The sequence below is a fragment of the Lepidochelys kempii genome, chromosome 10 (genome assembly GCF_965140285.1).
Source record: "Lepidochelys kempii isolate rLepKem1 chromosome 10, rLepKem1.hap1, whole genome shotgun sequence".
Lineage (NCBI taxonomy): Eukaryota > Metazoa > Chordata > Testudines > Cheloniidae > Lepidochelys > Lepidochelys kempii.
Window position 1 is genome coordinate 51,868,720 of NC_136389.1, and position 25,514 is coordinate 51,894,233.

General features: G+C 45.5%; 1 protein-coding gene across 9 annotated transcripts in view; it reads left to right on the forward strand.

Moving 5' to 3' along the window:
- Window positions 1-25,514, forward strand: part of HERC1 (HECT and RLD domain containing E3 ubiquitin protein ligase family member 1) — a 217,521-nt gene that overhangs the window by 168,214 nt on the left and 23,793 nt on the right. For all 9 annotated transcript variants that reach the window (XM_073303562.1, XM_073303563.1, XM_073303568.1 and 6 more), the window contains 7 exons: window positions 5,685-5,815; window positions 13,207-13,406; window positions 14,382-14,496; window positions 15,654-15,800; window positions 16,602-16,703; window positions 21,687-21,860; window positions 24,901-25,194. In XM_073303562.1, coding sequence (XP_073159663.1) covers window positions 5,685-5,815; window positions 13,207-13,406; window positions 14,382-14,496; window positions 15,654-15,800; window positions 16,602-16,703; window positions 21,687-21,860; window positions 24,901-25,194 — 1,163 coding nt within the window. The remainder of the gene's footprint in view (window positions 1-5,684; window positions 5,816-13,206; window positions 13,407-14,381; window positions 14,497-15,653; window positions 15,801-16,601; window positions 16,704-21,686; window positions 21,861-24,900; window positions 25,195-25,514) is intronic.

A 25,514-nucleotide genomic window follows, 5' to 3' on the forward strand; every position in this document is an offset into this window, starting at 1 on the left:
AAAAACAGCAACTGTCATTTTTCAAGATGTGCTGTCCACGTATATTCTATGCCTCATGCTCCTTCCCTGCTACTCTGGAGTCTAAGGCCATCTGGACCCCATATTGACAAAGGAACTGAGGGACAGTTGGCCCATTCTGTTCTTTATGCCCTCGAGTGGGAGGGCATCCAGAGTACAGGCACAGCACCAGTGCACACTACTGGTCAAAGAATATCATCTTGTGTGCATGGGATGCATGCACACTAGAAGTGGAACCTATGTGGACTACACATCTTGAAGATCTGCACTTTCTGTAGAATAGGTAACCATTTTCATTCTTTTAATGCCTAAACTTCCAACAGGGATTTTATTACAACTACAAATGCTGCTTCTTCAAAGGGGCATTTAAAAAAACAGTGCAGTTGTTATTGTTAAATTGCTATGTGAGCAATGTAGGATTCAAGACTCCCTTGCCTAACCGTTACAGGTTGGATGTGTGAAGAAAGACATATGTATCCTCTCTGACCTTATCTACATTAGCGATTTTTTTGTGGGGGGAGGAACAATCTTACTGTAACTGGTGCAGCTCCATTTGTGACTGTGAAATTGTGAGAGACTTCCAAAAAGGAAACACAGACTTTGTGAAAAAAGCATAGAAGTAATCAGGGCTAGAACAGGAAAGCTATTTGCCTCCCTCTTTAAGACAGACTGTTAGCAAATGCATGAATTAAAAAAAAAAAAAAAGAGGAGGCAAAATCATATGAAAAGTGCCTTGAATAAAAGGCATTCAGTGGAAAGTTCATGGTTTCTAGCCATAAGTACTGTGGCATGGTTTGCAACTGAAATTCTTTGGTCATTAACTTATTCAAAGTAGAAAAGGACTGTCTATTTTGAATCCCATTTAAAATGGAAAAGAAGGAAAAAAAGAAGTGGCAATACTATATTAAATAAAACTTGAAGAGTAGCTGGGTAAATACGTAGGTTATGCTCATCCTATTGAAATGTATATTTAGAATTGCATTTATCTCTAAACTACCACAAAAAGCTTTTACGGTACTGTCTCCTATAAAATAGCACTGTGGATAGAAATGTATAACTACAGTGGTACTTAGATATTTAAGGTGATAGGCATAGAATAAAAAACATAAAGTAAACAGCTATATTAACATTCATTAAGCTGTAATTTTGTCATGTCATTTTTGTTTTCTGAAAGTAATTACAATACAAAAACTTGGAGTGCTTGCTCCTGTCGATTCCATTCTAGGTGTATGCGCATGCCCACGTGCGCGATCGTCAAAGATTTTTGCCTTAGCAGTATCCGTAGGGTCGGCTTTGGCTCTCCATGGAGTTCCATGCTCATGTGTCGGTATATCAGGCACCATTGGCCTTACGTCCTCTCAGTTCCTTCTTACTGCTCGTGGTGGTTAGAGCGCTTTTCCTCACATAGCAAAGTCTAGCGGTTTCGTACATTCTGACTTTGAGCCTTAGGGCCTTGTAAATAGTTTGTTTACAGTAGTTAGTGTTAAGTGTAGTTAGAAGTTAGAGTCCCATCAGGGACTTCGCCCAAAGTGGGGCATGCCCCAGTCTCCTGAGTTTAAGCTCTACTCGGACTGCAACAGGCCTATGCCTGTTATTGACCGACATAGCAGCTGCCTCAAGGGTTTGGGGGAATCACATGTGAAGGACAAGTGTTGTATCTGTAAAAACTTTTGACCCAGGACCCAGAAAGAGTGCAATATCTGTTTGAGGGCTCTCCTCAGGGAGGCTGTGCTTCCGACTGGCTTCCAAGACATCCCGGCTGGACTCTACCCCTGGTACCTTGGCCACTGTGCATAGTGCACGCCTGGCACCAGGCTTTGCGCAGCACCGCTCTCCATCGCCAGTGCCCAAAAAGAAGACCCAGAAATATGGCTCCCCAGCATTGGCCAGGAAAGAACATGAGCTATCAGGCAAAGGACCCAGTTCAGGCTGCTCATCCACACTGGAGCCACATGGACATGCCTCCCTGTTCGGGCTCTTAGCCCCCCCCCCCCCCCCAAAGGATCCACCACTGACTCCCGGGAGCAGTAGGGGACCCAGACTTGTGGCGGGCCCAGCCAGTATGAAATGCAGGGCCACTGGTTGCGGGATGATCTGGCCCTGTATATCAATGTCGGGGAGCTCAGAGCAGATCGCCTGACCTGCCAGGCTTTCTTACCCCACCTGAAGGGCAAGGTGGTGCAGGTCTTGACATACAATACTGCTGCAATGTATTACATCAACAGGCAGGGCGGAGCCAGGTTGTTGGCCCTTTGCCAAGAACTTCTCCGCCTTTTGGACTTTTGTGTGTGGCATGCTGTTCATCTGGTAGCCACACACCTGCCCGGGACCAGGAACGTATTAGCAGATCACCTCAGCAGGACCTTCTCATCTGGCCACAAGGGTTGCTCCATCTAGAGCAGGGGGTCGGCTTTTAGAAGTGGTGTGCCGAGTCTTCATTTATTCACTTTAATTTAAGGTTTCGTATGCCAATAATACATTTTAACATCTTTTAGAAGATCTCTCTCTATAAGTCTATATATTATGTAACTAAACTATTGTCGTATGTAAACAAGGTTTTCAAAATGTTTAAGAAGCATCATTTAAAATGAAATTAAAACGCCGCCGGCCCACTCAGCCCATTTCCAGCCTGGGGTTCCGTTCACCTAGGCCGGCAGTGGGTTGAGCTGGGCCTGCGGCCAGGACCCTGTCTGGCAAGGGGCAGGCAGCCAGAACACCAGACTGGCAGTGGGCTGAGCGGGGCCGGCAGCTGGGACCCCAGACCGGCAGTGGGCTGAGCTGCTCAGCCCACTACCCCTCAGCCTGCTGTCGGTCTGGGGTTCCGTCCGCCAGCTCCTGCCAGCCAGAGTCCTGGCTGCCGGCCCCGCTCAGCCTGCTGCCGGTCTGGGATCCCAGCCCTGCCCACATAGAGTGGGTACCTACCTTCTCTCTGGTTCTAGCCATTCTCTTCCTCTCTGTGCACTGAGATGAGGGTGGGAGTGTGCTGACAACAGGGCTGGGGGTGAAGGAGCAGGCTGGGGTGCAGGGTCTGGCCAAGAGCTAGAATGAGGGAGTGGGCTCAGGGTTGGGGCAGGAGGTTTGGGTGTGGAGCGCTTACCTGGGCAGCTCCCATTTGGTGTGAGGGGTGGGAGTGGGGATGTGGGGGATGCAAGAGTCAGGGCATAGGGTGTGGGGGAACTGGGTATTTGTGGGGGGTGCAGGAGTCAGGGCATAGGGTCTGGGGGGGGTGTGAGGAGGGTGCAGGAGTCAGGGCAGAAGGCTGGGGGGGGCTCGGTATGTGTGGGGGGTGCTGGAGTCAGGGCTGGGGTTGTGAGGGGGGTGCAGGGGTCAGGGCAGAGGGCTGAGTGTGTGTGAGGAGGGTTCAGGGGTCAAGGCAGAGGGCTGGGGGTGTGGGCTGGGGTCATGGGGGTTCTCCCATCCCCCTGCCCTGAGCGGCTCACGGCAGGGGGCTGGAGGGGATATGCCCTGATTCCAGCCCCCTTCCCCAAGGTCCCCGGAGCAGAGAGAGGTGCTGTGGCTCCTCTTTTACCCCTCCTACTCCAAAGCAAGGGCCGTCAGCTGATCGGCCGCAGGGAGGGAGAGGAGGAGGGGCAGGAAGTGTGTGTGGGGGGGAAGCTTGCATGCCCTGCACGGAGAGCACGGGGGGGGCGGAAAAGAGCGGGCCGGGCAAGGCAGGATTTTTAGTGGCACGCGGCTGTCTGCCTGGGTCCGGCAGGCAGCAGCATGCCATTAAAAATTGGCTCACGTGCCATAGGTTGCCGACCCCTGATCTAGAGGCAGTCAGTACAATCTTCCAGAGGTGGGGAACTCCCCCGGTGGACCTGTTTGTGTCCAGGCAGAACAGGAAATGCCATGTGTTCTGTTTGTTCCAGGGGATGGACCGGGGCTCCCTGTCAATGTGTTTCTCCTCCCATGGTCGGGGGCGCTAATGTATCCCTTCCCACCAGTGCCATTGATTCACAGTCCTCGTGAAGCTCAAACAGGACAGGATGAAGATTATCCTAATACCCCCTGCATGACCTCACCAGTACTGGTTCAGCACGCTGCTGGACCTTTCAGTAGCCGCCTCGCTGCAGCTACCCCTCTGGCCGGATCTGCTGTCCCAGAACAATGGCAGTCTTCTGCACCCAAACTTTTCGGCACTGACACTCGACTGCATGGCTAATCGCGGACGAACGGGAATGTTTGGCCCGGGTTCAGCAGGTCTTGTTGGGTAACAGAAAACCCTCCACCAGAGCAACTTACTTGGCCAAGTGGAAAAGGTTCACGTGCTGGGCCTCAGAACGGCGTATCTGAGCCTCACAGGCCTCTGTGCAGGAGATCCTGGATTATCTTCTGCACCTCAAACTCCAAGGTTTATCCGCATCCTTGATCATGGTCCACCTGGCCACTATTTCGGCTTTCCACCCTCCATTGTAAGACAGGTCTGTCTTTGTTCACAACATGATGGCCCAGTTTTTGAAGGGTCTGGAGCGTCTCTACCTGCATGTCCGGGATCCCTTCCCTCCCTCGCACCTGAATCTCATGCTGTCGAGGCTCAAGTGGGCCTCCCTTCAAGCCTCTGGCTTCCTGCTCTCTCCTGCTTCTGTCCTGGAAGGTTTTGTTCCTGGTTGCAGTAACGTCAGCCTGGAGGGTGTCTGAGATGAGGGCGTTTACTTCAGAACCGCCCTATATGGTATTCTACAAGGATAAGGTCCAGCTGCGCCCAGACCCAGCGTTTCTGCCCAAGGTAGTTTCCTAGTTTCAGACTGGCTGGGGCATATACTTACCTGTCTTCTTTCCAAAGCCTCCTATGTCAGATGAGGAACGCAGGCTGCATGCCCTGGACGTTAGGAGGGCACTGGCTTTCTACATAGATAGAACAAAGCCGTCCTGTAAATCAACACAGTTGTTCATTATGGTGGCAGACAGAATGAGATGTCGCCCAGTGTCTGCTCAAAGGATTTCGCCCTGGATCACTGCCTGCATCCGCTACGGCTGTGAGCTGGCAACAATGCCTCTGCCGGCTATCGTGATGGCTCACTCGACTAGGGCTCAAGTGTCATCAGCAGCCTTCCTGGCGCAGGCACCAATCCAAGAGATCTGTAGGGCCACTACCTGGTCATCTGTCCACATGCTCACATCTCATTATGCACTTACCCAGCAGGCTCGAGATGACGCTGGTTTTGGCAGAGCAGTGCTTCAAGCTGCATAACTGTGAACTCCGAGCCCACCTCCAAGGATATTTGAGTCACCTAGAATGGAATCGACATGAGCAAGCACTCAAAGAAGAAAAAACAGTTACCTACCTTTTTGTAACTGTTGTTCTTCGAGATGTGTTGCTCATGTCCGTTCCATTACCCCGCCTTTCTGTCCCTCTGTCGGAGTTGCCGGCAAGAAGGAACTGAGAGGGCATCGGGTCGGCGGCACCTGATATACTAATACATGAGTGCGGCACTCAAGGAGGTGCCACAGCTGACCCTACAGATACCGCTAAGGCAAAAATCTCCGACAACCACGCACATGGGCGCGCACCTAGAATGGAATGGACATGAGCAACACATCTCAAAGAACAACAGTTAGTTACGAAAAGGTAAGTAACCTCTTTCTCTGAGCTAAATGCAATGGGAATTGAACAGTATAGCTTGTAATTTAATATATTTTATTTGTGCTTATTGTTCCAATAGTGTCTGTCACATGCCTTGCCTGGTTCAGTGAAGACAGACCATTTGCAGTTGGCTATTCAGATGGAAAATTGCTGATAGGTACGAAGGAGCCACTTGAAAAAGGAGGAATTGTTCTAGTTGATGCACATAAGGTAGAGTTTTAATTTTCTTGAAAACTAATTCATACTCTCCTAGTTTCCCAAAGAGAATTCAGGATTTAAACTATAGTCTTCATTTCAAAATTGTGTATAAAAATGGCTTAAAAGATAATAGCCCATTTTTTAAAGAAAGCCACCTGTTACCGATGATGGACATCCAGTCTGATGTACATTTTAAACTGAAGTAAATTTAGAGGCCAAAAGAAGTTAAGGTGATTTGCAGGCGCACGCACACGCACACACGTGTGCAACAAGAGTTCTTCCAGTAGGGTTCTTCAAATGTATGTTGTTTATACTGTAACTGAAGTGCATTTCAAGATTTGCTGTGCACTTCTGATCTAAAAAAAGATGTAGTTCTCTATGAACAATTTGACAAATTTAAAAGTAATTTTAGATACTAGCCTGTTAAATTTTCTTACTTAAAATGTATCATTTATTTTACAGATAGGGTTTTTTTGCCAGAACTAAAAAAGTTATTATGAAATGTAAAAGATGTTTCTCAAAATACTCCGGCATTGCACCTTATGTCCCTGTTCTGGCCAATATATGGCAGTCCAGTGGCCAATAAAATCAATAAATAATTTGCAAAGAGACTTCCCCCACAGTGAAAGGCTGATGTAAGCAGACCCAGTGTTGTTCCATTCACAATTCCCATTGTATGGAGCATGCCAAGCACAGGAATAGGCAAGTTGGAAGCAGGAAGGGAAATAATCTGCAGTGCAACCCATAAAATAGCCTGCGAATGGCTGCCATAAATTACAGATTACTGGGCTGTTCTAACGTATGCCAGGATCCATTTTGGCTCTGACAGCAGGCTGGACTCCAAGAATGAAAAGGTGGCATAAATTCACCTTTGCTCCATCTTCTGGGCTGCACCTTTTGTGCTACATCTTTCAGGAAGCACAGTGCAGAATCTGGCCCATTATCTACAGATTCAGGTAAGGACTTTGTGTCACTGGAGTACTTTCATATTACAACTTCATAACTAAAAAGTTGCGTAAAGCCTCGCAGGATACTTTGAAAAACATTTTGTAGAAAGAGAATTCTGCTTATTGTGTACTTTCTGTGAATCTTTCCCCATATTCTTTATTATTAGTAATGATCCTGTTTTCATTAAACTTTTTTTCTTTGAGTGCTTGTTCATGTCAGTTCCAGTCAGGTGTGTGCGCGCGCATGTGCACAGTAGCCGGAAGATTTTTTCCCCTAGCAGCATCTGGGGGGTCGGCCTGGGTGCCCCCTGGAGTCGCGCCCATTAAAGTGCCCTGCCGCCCCCTCAGTTCCTTCTTACTGCCAGTGACGGTAGCTGGAACTTCCTCTTGCTCTTGCATCGGCAAGCAGCTTAGTAGTACTTTTGGTTTTCTCTGTAGATAGTTAGTTCTAGTTGGTTAGAATAATGTAGTTAGTTCACTTAAAATTTTCAGTTATGGGGGGTGTCATCCCCCATCTCCCCCATTTTTCTCCCCCCCCTTATTTGTCACTGGGGCATGCCACGATCCCCAGGCTTCAAGACTTGCCAGGGCTGCGCGAAGCGCATGCCTAAAAGTGACCCCTCACACTTCCTGTATACGGTGTCTGGGCGAAGGTCACCAAAAAGACTGCTGCAAGATCTGTCAAGAATTCCGCCTGAGAACTCTTAAAGAGAAGGAGCAGTGGCTTAAAATCCTCTTCATGGAGGCAGCTCTCCAACTTCAGTCAGACCCGGTGCCGGAGATCCCGCTCCCAGTATGTCATCTTCGGTGCGGAGCACTCCGGTGCTGTCTTCAGTCAAAGAGAGACACCGACAAGGAGGCTCAGCACTGTCATGGAGCCTTTCGGGGGCACTCCAGCCTTCGGCACTGGTCCCAATCACCAGTGCAGAAGAAGAAGAGGATGGAAAGAGGCCGATCCCCCGTGGCAAAATCTAGGGACCAGCCATCAGTGGCACCTCAGTTGGGCCTTGACTCTGAGGCTCAGAGTGGAGCTACGTGAATTCCTGCCCAAGTGAGGCAGTCGAGTCTAGGCCCACCGCACTCGCCAAACCCCTTGGAGCACCTGCCACTCCTGTCCACCCCGGAGGCTTTTGAGGCAGCGCAGGACCTGCTGAGACTCACGGCGCCGTTCTCGTCCCCGAGGCAGAAAGATGTGCCAGCACTGTAGGCTTCATCCCAGCACCCCATTCAGTCAAAGGGAAAGTCGTCGATGATGTCACGCCCGTCACCACGGCACCCCCTCAACACCCCAGCGCCTCCATCCAGAGAGCGCAGTCGGTCCCCAAGCTCCCAACACTACATCGCGATGTGCAGCACCACCCTGGTCCTCCTATTCTGAAACATCAGAGTCAAACTCGTACCTTTCTGACTATAGCAGGAGCAGAGGGTCCCACGCAATGCAGTGGCCCTCACAATGGCAGAACCTGGCTCAGTGGCCCTTTTGGACTCTCGGGGCTTTCCATCAAGGCCAGGGTCAGAGCCCAGGATTCCGCTTGGGAGCTGCATCAGTGGCATCCGCCACGACGAGCGACTGAGCCATTATCTCCAGTGTCAATGCTGGCGGCCATGTCACCGTTACCAACAACGACAACGCCTTCAGCACCGGAGTGCTGCTGTTGTGGCGCCAGCTGCACCTTCGGCACTGACGACGGCACCGACATCGTTGTCTAAGCCGGCTGCAACGGCATCCATGAAGACCCCAGAGTAGATGCTACACCAGGTGTCTATACCAGCAACGGCGTGGGACCCGACGTCAGCACCAATACCCATGCCCTTCGTGGGACTGGGCCAACCAACCACAGTCCCCCTGGGGTCACGAGATCCCTCAGGTGGGGATGGTAGAGAGTCTCTAGTGGCCTCCTCCTCCTCTTCACCAGATGAGGCGCTGGCGGGCACTTCCATAGCCCCAGCTCTGGAAGACTCCAGGGTGTTGCAGCAGTTGCTGCGCCGGGTCACCAGGATCTGGGCATTAAGGCAGAAGAAGTAGATGATGAAGGCCCTATGGCTGATATCCTGGCCCCCTCGCCCCCTTCCCATATTGCCTTCCCATTTATAAAGACAATTATGGATATGACTAAGACCCTGTGGCAGACCCAGATCTCGCTGCCACCCACTGCCAAGCGTAACAAACGCCAGTACTTTGTGCCCTGCAGGAATTATGAACACCTATAATCCCACCCCCAGCCTGACTCTTTGGTGGTGGATGCTGCTAACCAGCAGGAGAGGCAAGGCTTTCAGGGCCCTTCTCCCAAGAATAGGGATGCTAAAAAACTAGACCTATTCGCGCTAAAGGTATACTCAACGGGGGGACTACAACTCCGAACAGCCAACCAGCAGGCCATCATCAGTCGGTACTCCTACAATACCTGCTCGGCAATGGCTAAATTCACAGAGTTCCTCCCCTCGGATTCCCATGCCAAATTTTCGGCTTTGGTCAAGGAGACTGATCTCCAGGGCATCGCTGCAGGCGGCACTTGATGGAGCAGATGCTGCCACCAGGGTTATGGCCACAGGAGTAGCCATGAGAAGGGGCTCATAGCTCCAGGTTTCCAGTCTCCCCTATGAGGTCCAGCAGACCATACAACACCTGCCTTTTGAGGGTGAGACTCTTTTTTCGGAGAAAATGGACACAAATCTAAACAGCCTAAAGGACTCCAGAGCCACCCTCAGGTCCCTGAGCCTCTGTACACTGTCAACGCAGCAGACACACTTCCATCCACAGCCTCCTCAGATGTTCGGTCACCAGAACCACCAGGACGGGTCCAGAAGGAGAAACAGGACTGGCCAGGAGAAGGCCGCGTCAACCCTCTGACCAGGGCTTAGGACAACCCAAGCCACCTTCAGGACCCAAACTGGTCTTTTGAAGGCACGGTCGAGGACGGTGTACCACTCCAAAGACTAGATCCACCCTGCCTTACCTTCTCGTCCCAACTATCCCCTTTCTACCGTGCATGGTCCTGTATCACCTCGGACCGCTGGGTGCTCTGCAGGGTAGAAAGGGGATACTCCATCCAATTCTGTGCCCTCCTGCCCTTCCCCGTCCCTCTTCAGGGACCCTTCTCATGAGCAACTCCTTATCCAAGAGATACAGTCGCTCCTATTGCTAGGGGCAGTGGAGGAGGTTCCCCAGGAGCACAGGGGCGAGAGCTTTTATTCCCGGTATTTCTTAATACCGAAAGCCAAAGGTGGCCTCAGGACAATCATGAACCTGCGAGAACTCAACAAGTTCGTAAAGAAACTCAGTTTCCGCATGGTCTCGTTGACCTCTGTCATCCCCTCACTGGATCCAGCAGACTGGTATGCCACCCTCGACTTGAAGGATGCTTACTTTCATATTGCAATCACTCAGCCACACAGGAAGTACCTCAGGTTTGTGATGAACAATACCCACTACCAATTTACAGTTCTTCCGTTCGGCCTGGTGGCAGCACCTCAAGTCTTCACCAAGACTTGTCGCTGTGTTCCTGTGTTGTGTTGTCACTGTGTTCCTGTGCAGGCACAAGGTACAGGTATTTCCATACCTGAGTGACTGGCTGATCAAGGGTCACTTCAGGACCCAAGTGGAAACGCAAGTCAGATTCTTAAGGGCCACCTTTGACAACCTGGGTCTCCTTCTAAACGAAGCAAAATCGACTCTGTGCCCTCTTCAGAGCATAGAGTTTATAGGAGCAGTACTGGACTCGACCCAAGCCGGAGCATACTGCCGGAAGCGAAGTTCCAGGCCCTGGCCAGTATCATTGGAGGTCTCAGACAGTTTCCCACCACCACAGCAAGAAAATGCCTGAAGCTTCTGGGACATATGGCTGCCTGCACCTGCGTGGTGCAGCATGCCAGACTCAGGCTCTGACTGCACCAGTCATGGTTAGCATCGACCTGGACAGGATCGTGACCCTGCCTCGCCCAATCCTCAGTTCCCTCCTGTGGTGTCTTAACCCTCAGAAAGTGTGCTCCAGGGTCCCCTTCGCCAGTCCACAGCCATCTTTTTTGCTAGTGATGGACGAATCAGACTTGGGCTTGGAAGCACATCTAGGAGACCACAGGATTCGGGGTCTCTGGACTCAGGCAGATCTGGCTCTCCACCTCAATGTCAGAGAGCTGAGAGCGGTGTGCCTGGTGTGCCAGACCTTCCGGGCATACTTAACGGACAATGTGTATCAGTTACAATGGACAACACCACGGCAATGTTCTATATCAACAAACAAGAGCGTGTCCGCTCCTCTCCCCTGTGCCAGGAAGCCCTCCTGCTGTAGAACATTCAGTACACCTACAAGTGTCGTACCGCCCCAGGGTACAGAACAAGCTGGTGGACCACCTCTGCAGGGCCTTTCCTGGCCACGAATGGTCCCTTCACCTGTACGTTGCAAATTCAATGTTCCAGAGGTGGGGATTTCCCCAGATAGACTTATTTGCCACATGATGCAACAGGAAGTGCCAGCAGTTCTGCTCCTTCCAAAATCACAGCCTGGGCTCCAGTGTGGACACGTTTCTCCTCCCATGGGGAGGTTGTCTCCTATATGCCTTTCCACCCATACCACTCGTTTACAAGATACTCCTCAAGATCCGGAGGGAACGAGCTCAGGTCATATTGATAGCTCCAGCTGGCCCTGCCAGCACTGGTACACATCTCTCGTAGACATGTCCATGGAAGCTCCAATCACCCTGCCGCTCTTCCCGAACCTTCTGACACAAGATCACGGTAGTCTCCGACACCTGAACCTCAGGTCTCTGCACCTCACGGCTTGGAAGCTCCGTGGTTGAACCTGGTGGAGCTTTCCTGTTCAGAACAGGTTAGACAAGTCCTCCTTGGCCACAGAAAACCCTCTACGAGAGCCACGTACCTTGCCAAGTGGAAGAGATTTTCAATCTGGTCAGCACAGCGCCATTTGTTCCCGATGCTAGCCTCAGTGCTGCTTATTCTGGACTACTTCCTCCATTTGAAGCAGCAGGGGCCTTCAGTGTCGTCAATAAGGGTTCACTTGGCCGCCATCTCTGCCTTCCACCCGGGCGCGGAGGGCCATTCTGTCTTTGCTTACCCGATGGTCAGCCAGTTTCTAAAAGGTCTCGACAGGCTATACCCTCACATCTGGCAGCCTGTCCTGGCTTGGGACCCTAACCTGGTCCTTCGTAGACTCATGAGACTGTCCTTTGAACCCTTGGCATCGTGCTCCCTGCTCTACCTCTTTTACAAGGTTGCGTTCCTGGTGGTGATAACCTCGGCCAGGAGGGTGTCTGAACTTAAAGCCCTAACATCAGAGCACTCATACACCGTGTTCTATAAGGACAAGGTTCAGTTCAGACCGCATCCTGCCTTCCTACTGAAGGTTGTATCACAGTTTCACATCAACTAGGACATCTTTCTCCTGATATTCTACCCTAAGCTGTGTTCCAGCAGCAGGGAGCAGAGACTTCACTCATTGAATGTCCGTAGGGCGCTAGCCTTCTACATCGAGAGAATGAAGCCATTCAGAAAGTTGGTCCAGTTATTCGTGGCAGTGGTGGACAGAATGAAAGGTCTGCCTATATCGTCGCAATGAATTTCATCATGGATCACGTCCTGCATTCAGGAGTGCTACAACCTGGCAGGGGTTCCTGCACCTCCAATCACTGCGCACTCCACCAGGGTGCAGGCCTCAACAGCGTTTCTGGCTCAGGTTCCCACTCAAGAAATCTGCAGAGCCGCTACATGGTCCTCCATTCATACTTTTACCACACACTATGCAATTACCCAGCAGGCCAGAGACGATGTGGCCTTTGGACAAGCAGTGCTCCAGTCAGTGGACAACTCCGACCCCACCTCCGGAACTTGGGCTTTTCAGTCACCTGACTGGAATTGACAGGAAGAAGCACTCAAAGAAGAAAAAACGGTTACTCACCTTCTCGTAACTGTTGTTCTTCTAGATGTGGTGTTCATGTACCTTCCAATACCCACCCTCCTACCCCTCTGTCGGAGTAGCTGGCAAGAAGGAACTGAGAGGGTGGTGGGTCAGCAGGGCTCTCTATTGGGCGCCATGAAGATGCAACTCCAGGGGGCACCCAGGCCGACCCCATGGATGCTGCTAGGGGGAAAATCTTCCGGCTACTGTGCACGTGCGCGCGCACACACACCTGATTGGAATGGACATGAATAACACATCTTGAAGAGTTTTGAGAAGATGAGTAACTGTTTTTTTTTCTCGCTCTCGTAGAACTGTGATAACCACCAGGTATGACTTCATTTCTGTTATAAATTGCTGCATCAAATCATCAACATAGTTCCATTTTTGTGGTTTATATGACGATGTATATGAAGTTCAAGTGCTTAATACTTTTGTGTTGGAAGGAAGTTTAGTTGGATTTGTGTGATGTTCATATTCGTAAGTCATATTATGAAGACACTGAATGTTGTAATCTTTTTGATTGTTTGTTTGAATCCTTTAGGACACCATTGTTAGTGTGAAGTGGGATCCAACTGGTAAGATTCTTATGACATGTTGCAAAGAAGAAATGGTGAAACTCTGGAGATATATGGGGGGATGCTGGAGGCGTTTGCATTCACTCTCCCATCCAGCTATTGTGAATAGTATTACCTGGTGCAACCTTCCAGGGAAAGGACCCAAGTTGCAGCTGTTACTGGCTACGTATGTTAACATTTTTGCTTTAATACTTCCTGTGTAGTCTTTGTACTTTGTATTAATACTTATAGCAATTTGGATTTATGTAGCATCTTTCATCCTAAACAAAAAAACAACAAAATTCAACAAGCTGTTCATAGTAGAACACTTGTTCAGTACTGACTTAAATGCAAAAAGTTCCCATTACTAAATCACCAACAGCTTTTCCCCTCCACCTAGGCTTTTCTCTGGAGGGATCTGCACCAAGTACTGACCAGGGCTGATCTTAGTTAATTAACTTGAATTTGTCACAATGAAAACGTAATGTGGTATGTTTGCAGGTTACTGGAAACATCAATCATTGTTGTAGAAAGTGCCAGTTATGTCCATAGTTGCAAATGCTTCCTGTGCTGATAAATATTCCTGGGACCTATACATTCTGATTGCGCAATGATTGCAAGGGAGTATTAGGTAAAATATGAAAATATTTAATGTGAAAAATAGGGTGAAAACCTATGGAGGATATTTCTAAATATTTTGAGCAGGAATAAAAAAAAATCACTGTCAATATGCATATTTTATGTAAAAATAAAAAGTGAATTAAATAATATAGTAAAATTTCAAACAGTACAATGAAAAAGAAGTTTTTCCTTTTTCCAGTCTGCCTCAGCTTTCCTTTTATATTGGAGATACTACTTCACTAACTTCCGTTTAAACGAAGTGGTGCTGACAAAATTAGTTTTGGCAAAAATTAATATTAAGAAAGAGTTAAACAAAGAAAAATGAACTTTTTCAATCAGCATTACCCCTAAATCTGTATACAACTTTTAAAAAATTATCTGCCGCCCTTGGACTTTGTTTTTAAGCAGATTATCTTTCTTAATCACCTTGCTCTAAATGTATATCATTACAGACTGACATACTTTTAGGACATTTGTTGATTGGTGCTGTATGTTAATAACTTTACTTTGTTTTCATGTGATGTATTCTAACTTTCTTCAGAGGATGCCAGAATGGCTTAGTGTGTGTTTGGAGTGTTCCCCAAGACATGCTGATCGTGTTGCAGTCCAGCTCAAGTAGTGCAGAAGGATGGTGGGAACAGGAAACAAGTGGCAAGGTAAAGACAATTGAGCAAATGTTAGGAAATCTTAACCTGGTTGTATCCATGGTTTTTTCTACGATAATAGGAAAGGATGGGAGCAAGATATTTAAATATCTGCATGGATGGAGAGGGAGAAGAGAGAAATATTTAAAAACCATTTAGTTTAAAAAAGTTACATTTATTTTAATTTGTCTGTGCTTATGCACATGGAGGTGTTTCCAAGGCAGGAAATGGTTCTTGCTCACATGCTCAGGGTCTTGCTCACATGCTCAGTAATTTTCCCCGGGTCAGATTGGCAGTGACCTTGTGGGGATTTTCGCCTTCCTCTGTAGCATTAGAGTACAGGTCGCTTGCCAGGATTATCTGGGTGTACTTCCCTTAATCAATTCCCTGCTATTACAGGTACTTTGGGCATTGGTGCACCTTGGTCCCTTCTGTTCCCTGCCTAATAGTATTATTTCCTGGGTAGTTTAATTCTTTAGTCTAATTTTGGATGTTGAGTTTAGTGTGTGGTTGCTGGGTGCTGTCAGTGACCTGTTGTCAGACTAGATGATCTGGTGGTCCATTATGGTCTTAAGGTCTATGACTCTAAACGGGAGGTCAAGGTTTAAAAACAACTTATTTGCAAGAGCTATTGATCTTGGCTAAAACTTGGTAATGCTATCTAGTTCTTTTAAAATTATTCAGTTATTTCCAAAAGAGAAAACTAAAATAATATTGAAAGTTTCTTCGCATATAAATTCGCCTCGACTTAATTTTAACTAAAATGTTTTTTTAAATGGTAAGACCCAGCCGTAATGTGATCTTGAATGCTTATGGTATTTCGAAGAGGAAAATATAGATGGTAATAAGTTAAAGGCATCCTTATAAAACATGACTAAAATAATTACAAATAAAACTAAGGTTTCTTAAGTAAATATGCATTTAGATATATTTACTTAGAGTGCAACATCACTGTAGGTGCTCGTAGTCTGTTGTATCAGCTTGAATAATTCTATAAGCCCTTTTCTTTTTATGGTGCCTTATTCTGCTTTCCCTGTTAAAATAAAAGTAGTTGAACCAAGAAAATCTATACACTGGTTGCAAAAAAGTCTAAATCTGAAACACTCTTCTATTCACAATTTTCTATAAATGCAATCCAGGATATGTCATAATGATAAAATAATTTGCAGGATGGATACAGAAAAGCAGTAGATGCCAAGTGCATTTATCAACTGAGAGGACATATTACTCCTGTTCGGACTTTGGCCTTCAGCTCTGATGGACTGGTATTAGTGTCTGGTGGACTCGGTGGGCTCATGAACATTTGGTCTTTACGGGTAAGGTTGTCTTTGAGTTATATTTAAGATTACTCAAAGATTATGCCATGGATGTCACAGAATTCATGGATTCTAGAGTGGCTGCGGCACCCAGAGGGCCCTCGCAGCTTGGGCTTTCCTCTCCCACACTTGGTCTTCAGTCATCCCCCTCATCAGCTCTCCCCCCACGTTATTTTTAGTAAAAGTCACGGACAGGTCAAGGGCTTCTGTGAATTTTTGTTTATTACCTGTCCATGACTTTTACTAATAATAACCGTGATGAAAGCTTAGTTATATTTCTTAAAGTTTGTTAAAATAGGTATGTTTAAGATCAAAAGCTAAAGGATAATTTTATGTCCTTTGTAGTTTTCTTTGATAAATACTTTATAAAATTAGGGGAAGCGTAGTCATGAATAATGAATACAAGATTTGGGGTAAAATACCTGAATTCTAATTCTGGCTCTGCAACTGATTATGTGCCTGGTCAAGTCATTTATGACCTCAGGTCTTTAGCCAATTTGTGCTTTTGTTTCTCCCCTCTGAAAAAAGGGAATAATACTTGCTTTCTTCACTGGCTGTTGAGACTGTGTAAAACACTTAGAAGATGTTATATCAATGCTATTTTTAACTTTTAATAATATATTATGGAAAACGCATATGCCTTTTTGACTGTCGTATAGGAATTTTAGTTCAAAGGGTTTAAAATACTTTAAACAAGCATTAATTGAAATGTTTGGGGGGTGTTTATTTAGAGTACTACAGGATGATAAATTCAAATGTTTAACTAAATATGTGTATTGATCAAAACATTTCTTGTTTTAGGATGGCTCTGTATTACAAAGTGTTGTGATTGGTTCTGGAGCTATTCAAACTGCAGTATGGATCCCTGATGTTGGAGTAGCTGCTTGCTCGAATAGATCAAAGGTATTATTGTATATTAAAGTGCTGTTCTTTTGAGTTAAATTTGTGGGTAGTAAGGGAAGGTTCTTATTACAAAAAGAAGCCCATTTACCCAAACTTTTCTTTCTAACAAACTGCTAGCATATTTCTCTCCCTGTTCTGCTTAGTCCATGTTATCCACGCGCATTTGCTGTCAAATAAGGAGCTTGAGTAATTAAAGTTCTGCTGTACATAGTTTGTCTGTTTACATGCAGAATACATTGTTTTGACTCTCAACTGCCATCTTATCTTTTAAAAAGAGTTAAAAAACTTTTTGTTTAGATTTCAGACTTCATGTATGAAAAAGAGAGAAATGGGGAAATCAATTTAAAAAAATATGCACCCAGGTGAATGCTTTGTCATTTTGAAATTTATTGCATGTAACAAATGTCACCCCTCTTTATGGCAGAGATGTGAAATGTGTCTGTCATAGAAGAAATATCTGCTTCAGAAGGTTAAAATAGTCTTTGTGGTTGAAAATGTAAAATTTAGCATTGTACAGTACCTTTCTTTAGTGTTCTATTGCAATTAGAGCTGGGTGATTTTTTTCTTTTTGGCCTATAGTGAAATTTGAAAAATGCAATTTTCAGTTGGCCAAATCTATTTGTGAATTTGCCAAATAGTTCTTGTCAAAAAAAATATTAATTTTTTTTTCAGGACTGAGGCACCAGTCACAAAAAACGGGTTGGAAGTAGCGGTTTCTCCCTTTTGATCTTTAGCCCAGTGGTTAGAACACTCACCTAGAATGTGGGAGACCCGAAGTAAATTCCCACTCTGGCTAATGTGGATTTGAACTTGGGTCTTCCACATTGGAGGAAAGTGCCCTACCCACTGGACTATGAGATGATATGGTGTGGGACTCTCTCTGTTGTTAAAGCTGTTCCACTGTGTATAAATAATTAAATACTAATTGTAACAGGGAAATGAACTTGAGTCTTCCACTTCGCAAGTGAGTCCTCTAACCACCAGTTTCTAGAGTCATTCTTTCTTGCTGTCTCTGGCCTAATGACTAATTACATATGCAAAATGGAACAGCTTCAAAGGAAAGACTGGGAAAGATCCACCCCAGAATATTTTACAGACCAGGGCTTAGTCTAGTGAACATCTATCCATCAGTCAAAGATACACCTTCATCATGGGACCTTTACCTAGTCCTTACTCAATTTATAAAGGTTTCCTTTGAGCATCTGAATGAATATTCACGGTTTTACCTGTTAATCTAAACAGTATTTGTTATAGCCATAACATCTGCCAGAAGAGTAAGCAAACTTCAAGCCACAATGACTGATCCCACTTCTCACTATTTTCCACAAGGACACGGTGATTTTTCCATCCCTATCTGTAATTCTTATTCTAGGTGGTAACCAATTTTCATCTCATCCAATCAGTTAATCTGCCAGTATTCTTTCCTAGATCCTATGCTCATTCAGGCAAAGCAAAGCTTCAAACACTAGATCAGGGATTGGCAACCTTTCAGAAGTGTGTGCCAAGTCTTCATTTATTCACTTTAATTTAAGGTTTTGCATGCCAGTAATACATTTTAACGTTTTTTAAAAGGTCTCTCTCTATTAGTATAACTAAACTATTGTCGTATGTAAAGTAAACAAGGTTTTCAAAATGTTTAAGAAGCTTCATTTAAAATGAAATTAAAATGCTGATCTTACGCCGCCGGCCCACTCAGCCCGCTGCCAGCCTGGGGTTCCGTTCACCTAGGCCAGCAGTAGGCGGAGCGGGGCCTGCGGGCAGGACCCCGGCTGGCAAGGGGCCAGCGTCCGGAACCCCAGACCGGCAGCGGGCTGAGCGGGGCCAGCGGCCGGGACCCCAGACCGGCAGTGGGCTGAGCGGATCAGCACATTGCCGGTCTGGGATCCCAGCCCGGCCCACATAGAGTGGGTACCTACTTTCTCCCTGGTTCTAGCCCATTCCCTTCCTCTATCTCTGCACTGAGCTGAGGGTGGGTGTGCACTGAGCACAGGGCTGGGGGTGAAGGAGTAGGCTGGGTGTTGGGGTATAGGGCCTGGCCAGGAGCTAGAATGAGGGAGGGCTCTCAGGATTGCGGCAGGAGGTTTGGGTGTGGAGTGCTTACCTGGGCAGCTCCCATTTGGTACAAGGGGTGCAGGTGGGAATGTGGGGGTGTGTGTGCAGGAGCTCTTGTTTGGTGCTCAGGGTGGAGGTGGGAATGTGTGGGGTGCAAGAGTTAGGACATGAGGTGGAGGGGATGGGTATGTGTGGGGGGTGCAGGAGTCAGGGCAGAGGGCTGGGAACATGAGGGGTGTGCAGGAGTCAGGGCATGGGGTGTGGGGGAGCTGGGTATGTGTGGCGGGGGCTGGAGTCAGGGCTGGGATCATGGGGGGTGCAGGGGTCAGGGCAGAGGGCTGGGTGTGTGTTAGGGGGGTGCACAGGAGTCAGGGCAGAGGGCTGGAGGTGTGGGCTAGGGCCATGGGGGTGCTCCCAGCCCCCTGCCCACAGCGGCTCATGGCAGGGGGCTTGTCAAGGTTCCTTCCCCACTCTGAACTCTAGGGTACAGATATGGGGACCTGCATGAAAACCTCCTAAGCTTACTTTTACCAGCTTAGGTTAAAACTTCCCCAAGGTACAAACTATTTTACCTTTTGCCCTTGGACTTTCGCTGCCACCACCAAACGTCTAACACCGGTTACTGGGAACGAGTCCGTTTGGAAATGTCTTTCCCCGAAAAATCCTCCCAAATCTTACAACCCCTTTCCTGGGGAAGGTTTGATAAAAATCCTCACCAATTTGCATAGGTGACCACAGACCCAAACCCTTGGATCTTAAGAACAATGAAAAAGCATTCAGTTTCTTAAAAGAAGAATTTTAATAGAAAAAAAAGTAAAAAGAATCACCTCTGTAAAATCAGGATGGTAAATACCTTACAGGGTAATTAGATTCAAAACATAGAGAATCCCTCTTGGCAAAACCTTAAGTTACAAAAAGACACAAAAACAGGAATATCCATTCAGCACAGCTTATTCTCTCAGCCATTTAAAGAAATCATAATCTAACGCATATCTAGCTAGATTACTTACTAAGTTCCAAGACTCCATTCCTGTTCTGTCCCCAGCAAAAGCATCACACAGACCGAGAGAGAGGCTTTGTTTCTCCCTCTCCCCCGGCTTTTGAAATATCTTGTCTCCTCATTGGTCCTTTTGATCAGGTGCCAGCGAGGTTATCCTAGCTTCTTAACCCTTTACAAGTGAAAGGGTTTTTCCTCTGGCCAGGAGGGATTTTAAAGGGGTTTACCCTTCCCTTTATATTTATGACAGGGCTGGAGGGTATATGCCCTGATTCCACCCCCCTTCCCCAAGGCCCCATCCCCACCTCTTCTCCACCTCCTCCCCGGAGCAGCGAGCGTGCTGTGGTTCTGCTTCTGCCCCTCCCTCGCAAGGGCCATCAGCTGATCGGCGGCAGGGAGGGAGAGGAGGAGGGGCGGGAACACAGCACTCTGGGGGAAGAGATGGGGGAGGGGGGACCTTGCCTGCCCTTCAGCAGCAACCGCGGACCAAGCTTCTTCACCCTGCTCCTACAGGGGGCGGAGAAGAGCGGGCCAGGGTGGGCAGGATTTTTAATGGCATGCTGCTGCCTGCCAGGGTCCCAGCCTGGGTTCGGCAGCGGACTGAGTGGGGCCAGCGGCTGGGACCCGGCAGGCAGCAGTGTTCCATTAAAAATCGGCTCGCGTGCCATCTTTGGTACACGTGCCATAGGTTCCCGACCCCTGCACTAGATGCTAAAAGGGCTTTAGCTTTCTATCTAAATATAACCAAAGACTTTAGAATGTCATCAGATCAGTTTTCTTATGCACAAAATAATAAAGGACAGGCATTTACTTCACAAAGACTATCTAAGTGGCTTAGGCAATGCATTGAAAAGAGCTAAAAATTAGCCTCTGTCCCTCTCCCAGCAGGGATTAGATCCCATTCCACAAGGGCAAAGGTGGCCTCCATGGCATGCTGTTTTAGGTATATTCCCATTGCAGAAATTTGCAGAGCTGCGACATGGAGCTTTATTCTTATGTTAACAAAACATTATGCATCCTGGTCAGATGCTCAGTTTGGTAAAGTGGTACTTGAGTCACTGTTTAATTAGAAAACCACATCCCATCTTCCTTGGAAGACAGTTCTATTTATCAAACTATCGAATGTGCTGAGGTGATTCGAAGAAGAAATGGAGGTTACTCACCTGTAAGTGGTACTGATGAGTAACCTTCATTTTTCATTGGGTTATAATTTTACCAAATTTTAACCATTTGGGCTGAAATTTTATATGCGGGGGTGTTTTTACGTACTACTAGATACACCCTCCCAGTCTGACAGTGAACTATTGAAACTACTTTCAGTATAGTATTTCATCCAGGTGTGCACCCACTTCATACTAATTTCACCTAGACCACATTTCCGTAGTTTGTGTATGAAAATGTCATGTGGGACTGAGTCAAAAACCTTACTAAAATCCATATGTACTGCTTTCCCCCAGCCAATAGGCCAGTAACCCTGTCAAAGAAGGAGATTTGTTCTTGATATATTTTTCCCTAGCCTAGTTTTTGGAACCATTTTGGTTGAAATTTTTCAAAAAATTTCATCTTGAGGATGACACCCAGCATAGAAAACCTCAGCTCAAACATCTAGAGTTTAGAAAAGATATAAGAAACTGAAAATGGTTTTATAATGAGAAATATCAGGCAATCTTAATAATAGTAGGTGCTACCAACCCATTTTATAATGCTGTCTAAGACAAATTGTTTAAAGTGTTGTATAAATACACAGATGATAAAGGTACATAATTTTTCTTTCAACTCAGCATTGTCACTTACTCACACTGATACTTTTAGGTGTTGAGCAGTATTGGGACAAAGACAATTAGTGAGAGTAGTCAGATTGATCTGAATAAGCATATTTCCTCTGTTTAATTTCTGGTATATAAAATGTATCTGGTGATTGTATTGTTGAACAGGATGTGTTGGTGGTGAATTGCACATCAGAGTGGATATCTTCCAATCACGTCCTTGCAACATGTAGGACTGCACTGAAACAACAGGGAGTTTTAGGATTAAATATGGCCCCTTGCATGAGGGCTTTCTTGGAACGTTTGCCAATAATGCTTCAGGAACAGTATGCCTATGAAAAGGTAAGAATAGTTGAATGCGGAACATCAAATACTGACATATGTAACATTAGATGTCTGTCTTGAATTTCAACTGTCTTAAACTTTTGACGGTCAACCCAAGAAACCTTTGTTGAGGTTCAATCCCACCTTTGGACATCAGATTTATAGTTTCTCTTTTGAGTACTCTAGCAGAACTACATTGTCCTAATGTCGGGCTGTTTCTGATCTTCCTCTTGTTTTGTCACCTACTACAAGATCCTTGGCTCTTGTGGCCTTAAATAGGTGTTTCAGCTATCCTAGAAGTTTCTTCTTTAACTCACTTTGACCGCACCACTACACACGAATTGCTGTATTGTTTTAACTGCAGCACTTGGATAAAGCAGCCTCAAACTGACCCTTTATCAGGTTGCCTTCCCCGCCCCTCCTCCTCCCCTCCCCCGCCCACACACATTCCCTTAAAACCAATCAACCAAAAAAAAAAAACAACCAGGAAGTTAGGCTTTTCTCACCTTTGTTTGTTTTAATTTTCTGTGGTATCCACATGTTTTTTCAAAACATTGTTTCGAGACCTAATTTGAATGACCTTAAACATGGTGTTAAACTTGTCCTGATTACTTTGCATCCTCCTCTAGAATAAGAAATGATAAGGCTAGGAGATTGCTCTCATGTCTCAGAAAACAATTTGTTGCATATATATGAACATTTTTCTTTGTGCAAAATCCACTCAGAATCTCATTATTTTAGCTTCTTTATGACTGTAAGGGCTGGTATACAAATAATCTTCACAAAATCTCTTGCAAGGCCTTGTTATGAAATATAGCCAGTGTTTCTTTTTTAATACAGGAATTTACAGATTTCTCTGGAAGTGTGTATTTAGATCTGCAGTTCTGGTGCTGGTATTAATATCTGCACCTCTTCAGTGGAATTAACATATGGTCCGGATGCAAATAAATGTGATTTTGCCTGCTGAACTACTCCATTAGCACTTTCCATGCCCTTACTCTCTCTCCCATTTATTCAGTTGTATAGCTGGAGGTACTTCACAGAAATCACTGTGTGCCTTAACACTATTGAGCAGTCAATAGAATAAATGTCCTAAAGAATTTTAGAAATTATAGAAATTGTGAACTAACCTTCCTGAGTTGGGCACCGATATACCAAGAAGGACATAGGATCCTATGTATACTTCCCAGAAAACCAGTTGTGAGGAAAGAAAGTATCTCTACTCAAACAAATAGGAGAGAGAGATACTATTCTGCTTAGTCTCTTTAAAAATAAACCAACTGGCTTAACTAAAAAACAAGGATTCTGATCCTATTGGCATTGCCAGTCCTGTGTCATGTCCCTCCCATCAGTGTGAGCAGTATAAATGATGGGGGCAGTGTAGATAGAATTTGTTGTTACACACTGAAATCTAGATTTGTTCCACCTGTTGACATCTGTTGTTGACACAAGACAATGTCAGGATTGCCAGACAAATTGGATACTGGATTCAGGCTATTTTGATTTCCTGAACTGTAACCAGACAATCCTACAAGATATCCATCACTTACTTTAATCGTCTTTTCTCTGGCTTGACTCTAATATAGTTCTTCACAATGGCTAACCAAGACACACTCTATCTTTAAAACATGTGGACTCTGAAACCTGTCATATTTGGTCATATGTCTGAATCAAATTTGTAAAGTCCTTTTTCTGTCTACTACAGAATCTCTGCCAGAATAGTTACAGGAAACTCTGCAAAACTTATCTGACATTTTCTTTTATCAGTCTTCTTTTGTAATGACCTTTAATAACAAAACCTCATTGCAGATTCCCATACAAACTAGGATGCTGCTTTACTTCTATCAATAAGCAATTTGGAGTAGGGATGTAAATAATGTGTAAAAACAATAACCATGTAACCGATTAAAATTCTATTAGTTAAACGGTTAACTGGGGTGCTAGGGATGTGGGGGGTGCTGCAGTACCACCACATTTTAGGCAGGGCTCCACTGCTGGACCCGCCTCCAGGGCTCTGCTCAGGGTGGTAGCCAGGACCCTGGGTGGAGTTTAATAGTTAACAGAAACCGATAAGCATCAAGTTTATCAGTTAACTGGTTAAACTTTTACATCCCTAATTTGGAGTCCAAGGTACATTTTTTCCATTAGACCTATCCAGTTCTCTCTAGCTGGTACAATACAGCACTCCATGCAGCGGGCAGCTAAGTCTGCTACATATCCTTTTCCCGAATACATCTCCAAATTCTGTCCACTCATTTGAGGCCTTTAAACCTAGGAGCATAGAGATATGTCACAAATACTTTATTTTGCTGGTATTCTGATGCATTCCCTCATCTGTTTATGGCTACAGCATCTGTCACCATCTACAGTTTTCTCAATCTCTATTCATCATTTGTTGTAATGCCATAGTAACCTCTTTCCTTCAGGTTATTTTCATTCAGGCATGTAATAGTGCTCACTTCTCCACTTCTGCTTTTCATTCTTCAGAATTTCCCAACTGAAGAGAAACAAAATCATGTTTGAAAGCTGGATTTTGTGTCTTCCTTAACATGCAGAAGAAAATGAAGAGAAAATTATTGTAGGCTTTTCAGAGAATTATTTAAACTGTTCATAAAATACATCAAATTATTGTAAATTTGCTGTTTAGGTTAAGAAATTATTCTAGTCAATAATGTATTCTACTTAAAAAGAAGAAAGGGGAAAAAAAGAGAGAGAGAAAAACCAAATTAAAAAAATGTTTTTATATTGTAATATATTTGAGTGATGTACCTTGTCTAAAAAATGGTAATTTCTGATAATATGCTGAAGTGCATTTGCTAGTGAAATCATTTTAATATGTTTGCAGTATTTCTGTTTCAAATACCGAACGAGAGTGAAGTCTGATACTTTGACAAATAGTCCCGATTCATTGTGCGGAAATGAATGAAAATTATTGGAAAGGGGTTTTTCTGGGAAATATTTTTTCTATAGAAAGAGCTTTGAAGAATTACTATTTCTGAAGTGATGAAAGTATGCCTCTAGCTTCATATGTTGACCTTCCATTTTTTTTTCCCTCTAGCCCCATGTGGTCTGTGGAGATCAGCTTGTTCATAGCCCTTATATGCAGTGCCTGGCTTCACTTGCTGTGGGGCTTCACCTCGATCAGCTTTTGTGTAATCCACCGATACCGCCTCATCACCAGAACTGCCTCCCCGATCCCTCAGCTTGGAATCCTACAGAGTGGGCCTGGTTAGAATGTTTTTCAACTACTATAAAAGCTGCTGAAGCTCTGGCCAAAGGAGCACAGTTTCCAGAATCCTTTACTGTTCCAGATCTGGAGCCTGTGCCAGAGGATGAGCTTATACTTCTAATGGTAATATGCACTTCATTCTGCCAATTATTAAGTATATGTATAGCATGCACTATATTGTGCAGATAACATCTGTAATAATTACCTAAAAAAATTTAAAAGTTTGTAAAGAGTAAATTGTTATGCTTTACTTAATGGAAATACCAAGAGAGTGCATAGACTTTATTTTAATTGATATAAAATGAGGCAATTGGTGCCATATAAATATTTGTAATAGAACTAATAGTGTGAAAGTGGCATCTTCCTTGTTTAGCAGATCTGCTCCCTCTGTGTCTATTCAGAGTCATATCTACTTGCTTTACTAACTACAGTCAGTTTTTGTT